Genomic DNA, 12,683 nt, shown 5'->3' on the forward strand with positions numbered 1-12,683 from the left:
GTCGAGCAGCATGTCCAGAATGTACCGTTCAAGGGAAAAGATGTCATACTTTTCTGCTTTCCTGGCCAATCTTTGCTTTGTCACTGTTATTAATGAAGGTTTCTCCAGGATGCTGGGCACTGCTTTAGAGTGAATCATTGCTATAGATTTTTTTTTTCCTGTAAATTTCTTGCATGATGTATGGAAATGAAAGCCACAGTGGCTGATGTTAAGTAGTGCTCTTAAGTACCCCTAGATTTGTTTTTAAGATTGTGTTTTAAGGGGCGCCTGGGTGGCGCAGTCGGTTAAGCGTCCGACTTCAGCCAGGTCACGATCTCGCGGTCCGTGAGTTCGAGCCCCGCGTCGGGCTCTGGGCTGATGGCTCAGAGCCTGGAGCCTGTTTCCGATTCTGTGTCTCCCTCTCTCTCTGCCCCTCCCCCGTTCATGCTCTGTCTCTCTCTGTCCCAAAAATAAATAAACGTTGAAAAAAAAAAAAAGATTGTGTTTTAAAATAACACATTATTTTATTTTATTTTTTTTAATTTTTTTTTCAACGTTTATTTATTTTTGGGACAGAGAGAGACAGAGCATGAACGGGGGAGGGGCAGAGAGAGAGGGAGACACAGAATCGGAAACAGGCTCCAGGCTCTGAGCCATCAGCCCAGAGCCCGACGCGGGGCTCGAACTCACGGACCGCGAGATCGTGACCTGGCTGAAGTCGGACGCTTAACCGACTGCGCCACCCAGGCGCCCCTAAAATAGCACATTATTTTAAAAAATACATAAAGAACTTTCAGATAATGTTTTTACATATAAATCAGAAAATTTTAAATGTCTTATCAACCCTCCACCCAATGACCCTGATGGATGGTAACAGTACCTACTGCAAGTACAAAAGAAAGTAAAAGCCACCTTTCCATCCTTCCCTCTATTCTCCAGCCCTTTTCTCCAATATTCATATTTTTGTGATTTCTTTCAGAAAAAAAATTTTATTCTGAAAAAGATTATCTCTCTATTTTTATACAAGACTAGCATAGGATAAACACTTGACACCTTGCCTCCTAACTTAATAATTTATCTTGGACACATTGCCATCAGCACATAACAGACTTACCTTAATCTTGTTAAATAGCCCATAGGATTCATCACCGGGTGTCCCAGTGTTTATTTAGCCAGCTCTCCAATGAAGAACTACTTGGTTCCACATTTTTGCTATGTGAACATATCTGTAGTATCTTTGTCCATAAAGCCTGAAAAACATCTAGGAGTCCAGCCATAGATGCAGGATCCAGTAGTGGGGTTGTTGGACAAAGGGTGTGTGTAGTTTTAGGTTGGAAGGCAAGCATCATATTCCCCTTCAAAAAAGTTTACCCGATCAACCATGATGAGCATGCCTGTTTCCCCAACATTCTTGCCCACAATGGATAGCATAGAAGTAAAAAGCAAAAAATTCTATTATTCCAATAGCAATATTAGTAGAAATAAACTTGTTAAGTGTACAATATCTATGTGAAGAAAACTTTAATAAGTGCCTGAAGGACCCCAAAGAAGTCTTGAATAAACAAAAATTATGCCTTGTTCTTGGATGGGAACTTGTAATATGATGAAAATATCCATTCTCCCTCAGTTAAGCTATAATTTGAACATGATCCAAAAATAATATCACTAGGAGTTGGGTTTTTTTTTTTGGAAGGAAGTTTTGATGAGCTGATTTAAAAGATGATTTAGAAAAAAAAAAAATAACAGACAAGAAGATTCAGAAACTAAACAGGAAGATAAGAAGTTTCAGGAAATAGCCTGACCAGATATTAAAATGTAACGTTAAAATTGTTAAAATAGATAAGTAGAGGACAATCATAAACTTGAATATATTCAGGAATATAATATATGATAAAGGTAGCATCTCAAACTAATGGGAAAAAATGGATAAACATGGGGGGGGTAGAATATTGAATTCATATTGAATAAATTCCAAACTGGATCAAAGATTCATATCCAAAAAAATGAAATATGTAGTAGCAGGAGAATCGTTTTATAATACCAGATGTCTCTGCTCTGATACAAAACTCAGAAGTCATCGAAGACAAGATTGAGAAATTCCACTTCATAAAAAAAAAAAATTCCTCATGACAAGACCCACTTTATGCAAAGTCAAAAAAGGAACAATAAATTGGGAACAGTATTTGCAAGTGATATCACAAATAAGAACTAAATCTCCTAATGTATAAAGAGTTTCTACAAACCTATAGAAAGAAGGACCAATAACCCAACAGAAAACTAGGGCAAAGATTATAGTTAACAGAAAAGGCGAAACAGACAGTATTTAAAACATGACATGTTAGGGGCGCCTGGGTGGCGCAGTCGGTTGAGCGTCCGACTTCAGCCAGGTCACGATCTCGAGGTCCGTGAGTTCGAGCCCCGCGTCAGGCTCTGGGCTGATGGCTCGGAGCCTGGAACCTGTTTCTGATTCTGTGTCTCCCTCTCTCTCTGCCCCTCCCCCGTTCATGCTCTGTCTCTCTCTGTCCCAAAAATAAATTAAAAACGTTGAAAAAAAAATTAAAAAAAAAAAAACATGACATGTTCAATAAAAAAAAAAAAATACAAGTTACATAATGAGAGAAATACAGATTACCACCACAGGGATCATTTTTTCACTATGAGATTTGCCAGGGCATGGAAAAAGAAATACCTTTGTACGTCACTGGGGGGAGGGGGGGGGAGGTGGTAAATCCATGTTACCCTGTGGAAGAAATCTGGCAATATCTGAGAAAATTACAGTGCATTTATCTTTGGTCTAGCAAATTCCTAGGTATGGAATTCCTAGGTATGATGTATTATACATGAGCACATGTGAAATTACGTAGGAGCGTAATTTTCGTCAGCATTACTTATAGAAGCAAAAGTTTGATTAATCTGTGGTACATCATACAAAGGAACACTGTTCATCTGTAAGAGGATGAAGAAGAATTCTGTGTGCTACTACTGAATGCTTTCTAAGCAAAGTATACTGTCAATTGATAAAAATTAATAAAAAATGAAATGTGTAACACTATGCTACCATTTGTATAAAAAGAGAGGGAGACATATAGACTTTACTTGTGTATGAATTCAGCAATTGTTAATGTGTATACAAAAAATGGATAATACTGATTGCCTTTAGGGAGAAAGCCTGAAGGGGGACCGGGCTGGGGTGTATACTTTCAATTGTGTATATGCTTACAGCTTTTGATTTTTGAATCTTGTCTGTCCTTCTCAAAGAATTGTTTTAAATCCAAATCTTTTTTTTTTTTTTTTTAATTTTTTTTTTTCAACATTTATTTATTTTGGGGACAGAGAGAGACAGAGCATGAACGGGGGAGGGGCAGAGAGAGAGGGAGACACAGAATCGGAAACAGGCTCCAGGCTCTGAGCCATCAGCCCAGAGCCCGACGCGGGGCTCGAACTCACGGACCGCGAGATCGTGACCTGGCTGAAGTCGGCCGCTTAACCGACTGCGCCACCCAGGCGCCCCTAAATCCAAATCTTAAAATAATTCCGTAGGTGAAAAATACTTGTTTTGATATTCATAATTCTAATGTTGAGTTAATGTGAGTGTTTTTTCAAATATTGACTAGCTTTTTGTGTCTAATTTTAGGCAATTGCCTATTCGTATTTTTCCTCCTCCCTCCCTCCCTCCCTCCCTTCCTAACTTCCTTCCTCCCTTCCCCCTTTTCCTCTTTCTTTCTTTCTTTCTTTCTTTCTTTCTTCCTGTAGTTTCTTTGCAAATTAAGGAAATTACCTCTTTGTCTTAAGTGTCACAGAAATTTGTTCCAGTTTGTCTTCTGACTTTGTTAATACTGCTTTTTGCCACCTGGAAATTTTATATTTGCGTGCAATTTCATTTTTTCCTCCTCCTCTTTCTTTTCTTTTCTTCTCTTTTCTTTTCTTTTCTTTTCTTTTTTAATTTTGGAGGGGATGGAAATGACTCTTCCAATATGACCTCTGAGAAGACTGACTTCTAGGTTTAAGACATCTAGTCAGCCATGCCTTGAGAGGACTTGGGAAATAACCTGCTGCTTTAAGTTCTCTTTGAAGGCAGTAGTTAAGACAGGAGTAAACTCACTCTTAGCAAGAGGTGACCTGGAGGTCTCTGCAAGGGCAAGGGGAGAGGGACTTGGGTGGGGGAGAGCGGGCAGTTTTGTTGGGTCCCTGATGAGCCTCTCCTCTCTCCATCTACAGCAGAGCTCCCGAGGTCCTCAGCAGTGAGGCTGGCCTCCCTGCACGACCTGCCCGCCCAGCTCCTGGAACTGTATCAGCAAGGCTTCTCACTAGTGGCCCTGCACCCCTTCGTGCAGCCAACCCACGAGCGGGAGAAAACACCCCTAGAGCACATCTTCAGGGCCATCCTGATCAAGAAAACTGATAGGTAAGTCTTCTGAGGGTCAATGGTTAGCTTAGCATTACGAGGCTGTTGCGTGTTGAATGGAGGAGGGAAAGTGAGAAGACGAGGGGTGGAGAATATATTTGAAATTTGCATGACGTTCTCAGGGCCTCTGCCCTCTGACAGGTAAGGCAAAGTGTTAGACAACCAGAGAGGAGTTTCATAGTGTCCTGTGACTGTCCACGCCTGACTCCGTGTCACATCCTGTCCCTCCTTTAATTTATTGGATTACACTCCACTAGAAAAATGCCTCCTCTGAAGAGGTGTACTCCCAGAATGATGTAGCTGGTAAAAGCATCATACTATTAATCTCAAATGCATGGCTGCAAAACACAGTATTTTTTTTTTTAAGTTTATTTATTTGTAGGGGCGCCTGGGTGGCTCTGTTGGTTCAGTGTCTGACTGTTGTTTTTGGCTCAGGTAATGATCTCACGGTTTGTGAATTCCAGCCCTACGTCAGGCTCTGTGCTAACAGTGTGGAGCCTGCTTCAGATTCTGTGTCTCCCTCTCTGTCTCTGCTCCTCCCCGGCGTACTCTCTCTGTCTCTCTCTCTCAAAAATAAATAAATTTTTTAAAAAGTTTGTTTGTTTATTTACTTATTTATTTATTTTGAGAGAGACAGAGACAGCAAGAGTTGGGGGGGTGGAGGGGGCAGAGAGAGAGAGAGAAAATCTCAGGCAGGGCTCAAACCATGAAGCCATGAGATCATGACCTGAGCTGAAACCAAGTGCCAGATGCTTAACCAACTGAGCCACCCAGGCTCCCCAAAATTATTTTTTTAGAGGCTATATGCAAACTTAATATCTTCCTCAAAACTGTAGAGATATTGGATATTTTAAACTTACCATAAGTTCTGTCAGTCACTAGGGAGGAGAAACAAAAGCCACTTGAATCAAGTGCTGTGATTGATTTGGTCTTCATTTTGATTTTCAAGACTTTGAGGATGTTTTCCAGTATGGCTTGCCCAGCTGAATGCTTATTCTTATGCTCTTATTGGGTCTAATTAGGCAAAGAGAGGTTGAGGTTGGTTTCTCAAAAGGAGCAGTATTAATTTTAAGTGATTTTTTGTTTTTAACAACAAAGGTGGGATAGTAAACACGTTACGTTTTTGTGCTTCATTGTGAAATAAAGTCTGGCGAGAGGAATCAGATCTGTCCTTTGGCCAACTATCATGGGAGGAATGATGACATGAGGTATAGTTTAAAAAGCGAGAGGGCAGAGTGACTGCTTCTCTTTCTCTCTGCCTGGAAGATAGACACCTGGCTAGTGAGCTCACCAAGGCCAGCTGTGAGGCAGAGGGCTGAGAGACTAAGATGGGCTCCTCCTTCCTGGCCAGTAGAGTTCATTTCTTCATGGCTGATCAAGCTCTGGGCTCTTAGTCAGAGTCAACATGCATTAGAGTTTGAAGTGAGAGATGGCAGGCACCTTTGCTAATGTCCAGAATTACCATGGTTTGTGTAGAGTAAAACTTTTCTCAAGTCTGTCTTTTCTGAGTATTGGCTTCTTTATGTCAATTTGCTGTATATCTGGGTCAGTCACAAGAGAGCGTTGTTCTGGGAGCCATAGTGGTTTTAGGTTCCACTGACACATAGGATATGCCTGATTATTTATAGGTCCCTTGTACCAAGTGTTCACTGTGTGCCGGGCTTTATAGGTGTCATTTCATTCCCGTAAGCAGCCTTTGAAACAGGTACTTTTTTTCTTTCCATTTTAACGGTAAGGAAGCTGAGGCCCAGGCGTTGACTTCTTTGTCAAGGTCACACAAATGGCAGCAAGCAGAGCTCTGACTGGTCCCAGGCAGGCTGACTCCCAGACCTGCATCTGAACCCTGATGTGAGGTACCTGAGGTGTTCCTGCACCCAGGATTCTTGTGGACAACTCCTTCCCAACAAAAGTGGGGGAGATACCTTTGATTTTTAGATGAAGTAATTTCATCATTCCACCTTCCTCCATTTTTACCACTCAATAATCTCAAAGAAGTAAGAATTTCAGAAAGGAAACAAAATAAAACCAACCTACCATGTACCTTCCAGGTTACACAAGGCATACACTGGGCATCAGTGTTTCTGTTCCTTACCTCATGCCACTGGCCTTGATGTTTAGAGGGGAAAGTCCACTTTGGTCAGGTCACAAGAGCATCCCTCTTGTGTAATTCCACTGTCAGGGATTTGCCATGAAGTCAGCACATCATAAATGAATTTGACTCTAAATGTGAAGATACGTTTTTTTTTTGGTTTTTTTTTTGTTTTTTTTTTTTTTTTTCCTGCTGTGGAGTACTGCCTCTCAAACTTTGATGTGCCTCCTGTGAATCTCCAGGGATATTGTTCAAGTGCAGGTCTGGAGGTGGGCCTGGGACTCTGCATTCCTTTCTCTCTTTTTTTTTAATGTTTATTTATTTTTGAGAGAGAGAGAGAGAGAGACAGAGCATGAGCCGGGGAGGGGCAGAGAGAGAGGGAGACACAGAATCTGAAGCAGGCTCCAGGCTCTGAGCCGTCAGCACAGAATCTGACGCGGGGCTCAAACTCACAAACCACAAGATCATGACCTGAGCCGAAGTCGGACGCTTAACTGCTTAAGCCGACCGAGCCACCCAGGCGCCCTGAGACTGCATTTCTAACACATTCCTAGATGGTATCCATGCTGCTGGTCCATAGATCACACTTAGAGCAGCAAGGGTTAGAGGACCTGACTAATTCTTATCCCACTCAGTGCCTGACAGTCACCTGCATTCCTGGGGATTGCCCCTTCACTGCCAGGGAGAGTTTTGAGAACTGGAAAAGATGAGAAGGAACATGCTTGTGGTTGGAGGGCCTGTGCTCTATGCTGACCTGGCTGTCAGTGAGTGCTGTAGTGTCAGGGGCACATTTGTAGATTTTTCTGGTACTAAATGATTTCCAAGGCCCGAACTTACTCTCAATTATCTGATCAGATGAAGTGGGTGAGAAAGCTCCTCTTAAGGATGAAGAACCCTCACTTTTGGGAATAGTCCATTATCAGCCAGTGGTGGAGCTGAAGTGTTCAAGAGGGGTTTTTTTACTTCCACTGAGGACAGTCCCTGAGCTAATGAACTTACTTTCCAGAAAAGGAAAATGGGTCAAGCTATTAAGAAGAATGAGACACGGGTGTGCTTGAGGGTTTTTAAGTAAGAGAAGATGGCATTCTCCTTGGGTTCGAGTTCACTCTGGTCTACAGTGCCTGGACCACCTGCCTGGATGACTTTAAGGAACATTCCAGGTTCTTAACAAGCAGAATCAGAGCAAGAAATTCCTTGGATAACTTTGTGCTGCATCTTTGAAGCTGCTCCCACCCCCACCCTGTCGTGTTTGTTTTTTTAAAGGAAATTGCTAAAGCCATGGTAATGACAGTGGTAATTTGCCATTCTCTTGGCAAAAATGACAGAATTTCCCCCACATCCATTCCCCATTAGTATTGGGTGGGAGGAGTGGGGGTGAGAAGCAGGATCATTATAGGATATCGTTTTAAAGGACAGGCATTTTCTCATAACAAACACAATAACCATGTGTGTTTGCAACTGAGAAAAGACACCACACTATTAAAAACAAACAAACAGGGGCGCCTGAGTAGCTCCATCGGCGAAGTGTCCCCTAGACTCTTGATTTCAGCTCAGGTCACGATCTCAGGGTTCATGAGACTGAACTCTGCTCAGGCTCTGTGCTGGCAGCCCAGAGCCTGCTTAGGATTCCCTCTCTCTCTCTCTCTCTCTCTCTCTCTCTCTCTCTCTCTGCCCCTCCCCCACTTGTGCTATAAACAAACAAACAAACAAAACCCAATGGAGCTTTTCCTGTACCAGTAGGGAGTTTATGTAGTAGAAATGAAACAAAGGAAGTACATGATTAATCTTTAATAAAGACAGTTAAAATGATATTTTTCATAAAGTCTGCCAAAGTTCTGACAGCTGTAGATGCTGTTAAATGAAGTAATTTAGGTCTCAAAGATGAAGTAAATGCCTGGTTAATATTTTTTCTAAGCGGACCATCTTGATAGAGCTGTAGGTAAACTTTTTAGAGTACCATCAGTCCAAATCAAGTTCATTTGCAAGAATTACCATGGGATGACTACTTGAAACTTGGATATGAATCTTAATACGTTTGAAAGGTGAACATAGGGGCGCCTGGGTGGCGCAGTCGGTTAGGCGTCCAACTTCAGCCAGGTCACGATCTCGCGGTCCGTGAGTTCGAGCCCCGCGTCGGGCTCTGGGCCGATGGCTCAGAGCCTGGAGCTTGTTTCCGATTCTGTGTCTCCCTCTCTCTCTGCCCCTCCCCCGTTCGTGCTCTGTCTCTCTCTGTCCCAAAAATAAATTAAAAAATGTTGAGAAAAAAAAATTAAAAAAAAAAAGAAAGGTGAACATAATGTTTTTAGCAAATAACTGGCCTTTGGGATCTGCAGCCAGACCAGGAAAAAGAATAGAACCATGCAAGCTTGCACTCATATCACTCCCTCACTCCCTCATTCGTTTGCAAACACTCACTGAACGCGTATTCTTTGTAAGGTTTTTTCCTAGGAGCTCCACTTGGTGGGGAGGTAGAAGATGCGAGGTTCAACTGGACACGGAGCTTGCCTTCCAGATCCCTGCGATTTAACTGAGAAAATAGGGGGCACCTGGGTGGCTCAGTCAGTTAAGTGTCTCAACTCTTGGTTTCAGTTCAGGTCATGATCTCATAGCCTGTGAGTTCAAGCCCCACATCAGGCTCCAGGCTGACAGCACAGGGCCTGCTTGGGATTCTCTCTCTCCCCCCTTCTTTCTCTCTCTCTCTCTCTCAAAATAAATAAATACACTTAAAAAGCAACTGAGAAAATAAGGCATGCCATGGGAGTTTGGAAAAAGAAGTCATCTCCTGCTGGAAAGGAAACCAAGGAAGTGTTTCTGGAAGAAAGAGCTTTTAACGTGGTCCTGATTTCTTTGGGGCAAAAATAGGAGTAATGTGCAAGAGGTAGAGGAGTGTATTTAAATCTTATAATGAAATGTTTTCTCGTGGAGTTTGGATAATTTGTGAGCATCATTGACAGTCTAACTGGATCATTAATGAGTTTTTCCAAAGGCTCAGCACAGTAGTATTTCTCTGAGCCCTATACCATTTTGACAAACCTTACTTAAATCCACGGAAGATTGCCTGATCTTTTTTCTTGAAAATTCTGATAACCACCCTTTCATTTTAAGATGTCAGGCCAACCCATACACCTAAGTACAAATTGTTCTTGATCCTAGGTGTGTTGAATTTACTTTGAAAACTGACTCAAGAATGAATAGCTGAATACGGAATATTTAATGAATAAGTAGAAAGAGAATTTGTACTCTTTCTCAAAGCTCTTTCTTTGGAACACTTAGTGATTTTTAACGGACGGTATAGTTAGTATAGTTTCATTCACTGAATTCTAAATACAATTAAGTTGTCCTTCAATTTTGGGGGGCAGCTTTCCTTAGAATGAGTTGCCAAAGATCTCAAAACTTGCCGGCTAAGAGAAGTCACTTATTACAATGTCACTTCTGGTATTTCGTGAATATGGGTTTAATTCTGGGTCATTTTATGGTTGTAGACATGAGTACAAAAACACATTGTGCTGCCCCATTTTTCAGCTGCTGAATTGTCATTGTTCACACGTAGAGCCATGATTGAAGCCATTTGGGTCCAGGTCCCCTGGGATCTTGCCTTATATGGTACAGAGGACCACAAACATTGGTGAATTCTGTCCACATTCATCAGGTGCCCTTTGGTCTAGGGTGAGGGGCTGGGGCACACAGCCAGGCGCCGCTAATGCAAAGGGTGGGATTCGGAAACCCTTGTGGAGGGTGGAAAATGCATCTAATGAACACTGCCCTTAGGAAAAAAAAAAAAAGGAAACTACCTTTGAGAATCTCTATCAGCCCACGAAGTAATACTGGAGCATTTCTCTACCTGATCTGTGCATGTTTTCCTGCAGGACTAGACTAGATGGGTGTCTCCTACAGTGAACCCCGTGGGGAAGTAAGTTGGTTCCGTGTAGAAGGAGCCTTCGTTAGAATCACACCTGGGGACAGGGGGGTGAGGTGCTTGCACCTGCAGAGGCAGAGGCGTTTGTGGGAACCCGGGTGGAGGGAAAGGTCTCCGCGCCTCGCCTCCCGGCTCACATCCATTCTGGGACACATCTGCCTGTTGAGAACAATTGGGCCGTTTTAAGTGGTAAACAGGCCTGTCCTTCAGTCAGATTTCTCTGAGATAAACGTGTGAGATAATAGCTTCACTATGCAAAGGTGGCTCTAAAGAGCTCTCAAAAAACTTCTCTGCTGGGCTGGGAGTTGTCAGATATATATGCAAATTATGTGAATGCCCAGCTAAATCAATAGGTCTTGGTTTTCACCTCTCACCCGGAATTTATTAATGGAGTTGCTTTAGAAAAGGAGGCTCTGTGGCTCCCATTTGCTCTGGGTCTGGAATGATGGGTGGATTTAAATTTTTTTTTTAATTTATTTTTAAGAGAGAGACAGAGTGTGAGCAGGGGAGGAGCAGAGAAAGAGGGAGACACAGAATCTGAAGCAGCCTCCAGGCTCTGAGCTGTTAGCGCAGAACCCACTGCCGGCCTCACACTCACAAACTGTGAGATCATGACCTGAGCCGAAGTCGGATGCTTAACCACTGAGCCACCCAGGCGCCCTGATGGGTGGATTTGAACAGGGAAACAAGTGGTGAGATGGGTCTCCCAGGCAGGCGGACTGGTTCTGGAAGAGCCAGAACCCAGAAAAGCTGACCGGGGATGGTGTGGGGTGACCAGAGCACGAGGTCAGAGGGAAGCAGGGAGAAGAGGCATGAGAAGCACAAGGGCCTGGATCAGGAGGCTTCCAACAGCTGGGCTAAGAAGTTTGAATTTACCCTGAGGTCCGTGGGGAACCGTTGCAATAGTTTTGTTTTATTTTGTTTTGTTTTGTTTTGTTTTGTTTTGGAGGAGCAACCCTTAGAGTCGTGCTGAGTTTTCAAAGTGTAAGAGGCGAAGGAAAAGAAAACTAAGAAAAAAGAAAAAAAAAAAAAACAAACCTAAGAGGGAGAAAAAAGGAGGCTGTCAGTTATGGAGGGAGCCGGATGGTAACTGAAGTAGGCTGAGATGGATGGGAGATGTGTCTGATGGGAGGAAATAGTGGATTTTAACATTTAGCTGAAAAGGGAGAGCATGAGGGTAGAGGAAGAATCGAGATACGAGTGCAGTTTTGACTCTGAGTGACCCGGAGGGGTAACTGGAGGAGGGGGGCATGGGGACGAGAAAGGGCTGTGTCTTCGTGGGGTTTCCCAGAAACAGATCCTGAGAGGATCAAGGAAGTGTTCCCAGGAAGCCTCGGTTAGAAGTGGGGACGCGGGACGGGGAAGGGAAGGAAGCCTGCAAGAGTACGATGTCAACCTTGGCCTGATTCGGCAGGAAGCAGCGAGTGTACCTTGAGGCTGGGGAAGCGGCTTCCGTACTCCTGCACCGAGGAGCCCTTTGCCGCGAGCCACCCTAGACACTTCCAGATCCAGGGCACATCCCGGAGAGGCAGTCACGATAGCCGAGGAAGACCTGGAACGTGCAGATCCTGGGGGGACGCACAGAACCAAGAGGGGCTTTGGGGGGCATCCGGGTGCGTATGCGCAGCTTCCACCGCAGAAGGAATGTGAATGGCATCAGTTAGGTCGCATCGTGCTTGCGGGCAGTTGCCGGTGGCAGGATGTCCACTGGCAGGTGTGTGCTGGGCGGTCAGGAGCCAGGAGAGAAGTCTGAGCTGAGTGAGGTCATGGGAAGCTGTGTGAGGCCGCGGGAAGCCCATGAGGACGGGCCCACTGCTGCGTCGCTGACTGAGCCCAGCCTGTCGTGGTCCCCATTCCCTACACCAGATGCCTCTGGTAATTCTTAGAAAAGACGCAGTGGCTTGCCGAAAGCCGCGCTAAGTGAGCTGCTCTGTTCCAAATTGACCATATGCTTGGAGTCTGAGAAGTTTTTCCTCTCAGACCGCATCAGCAAGCTGTACTCCCAAGCACTTACGAGCAGCCCAGATTGCTGGATGAGTCAGCTCTGGCCGCCCAGTGTCAAGTGATGCAGTGAGAGATGATACTTTTGGCTTTTTGCTGTTTTATTTCCAGGAAAGCAAATATCAGAAAGTGCCCAGCCTTTACCCCTTACTCCTTATTGGGGGCTGGGAATCTGAAATCCTGAAGACTGACTTTTTTTTTTTTTTCCCCTAAGACAGGGCTAGCAAACTGAGATGCCTCCAGGGGCCAGGATCTTGGGTTGGGGCTCCTGGGTATCAGAGAACCACTGCCTC

At 44.0% G+C, this 12,683-nt stretch overlaps 1 protein-coding gene across 2 annotated transcripts in view; it reads left to right on the plus strand.

Moving 5' to 3' along the window:
- Positions 1 to 12,683, plus strand: part of RFTN1 (raftlin, lipid raft linker 1) — a 208,680-nt gene that overhangs the window by 77,009 nt on the left and 118,988 nt on the right. For both annotated transcript variants that reach the window (XM_047875543.1, XM_047875542.1), the window contains exon 3: positions 4,198 to 4,384. In XM_047875543.1, the coding sequence (XP_047731499.1) occupies positions 4,198 to 4,384 (187 nt within the window). The remainder of the gene's footprint in view (positions 1 to 4,197; positions 4,385 to 12,683) is intronic.

This window comes from Prionailurus viverrinus, chromosome C2 (assembly GCF_022837055.1).
Source record: "Prionailurus viverrinus isolate Anna chromosome C2, UM_Priviv_1.0, whole genome shotgun sequence".
Taxonomy (NCBI): domain Eukaryota; kingdom Metazoa; phylum Chordata; class Mammalia; order Carnivora; family Felidae; genus Prionailurus; species Prionailurus viverrinus.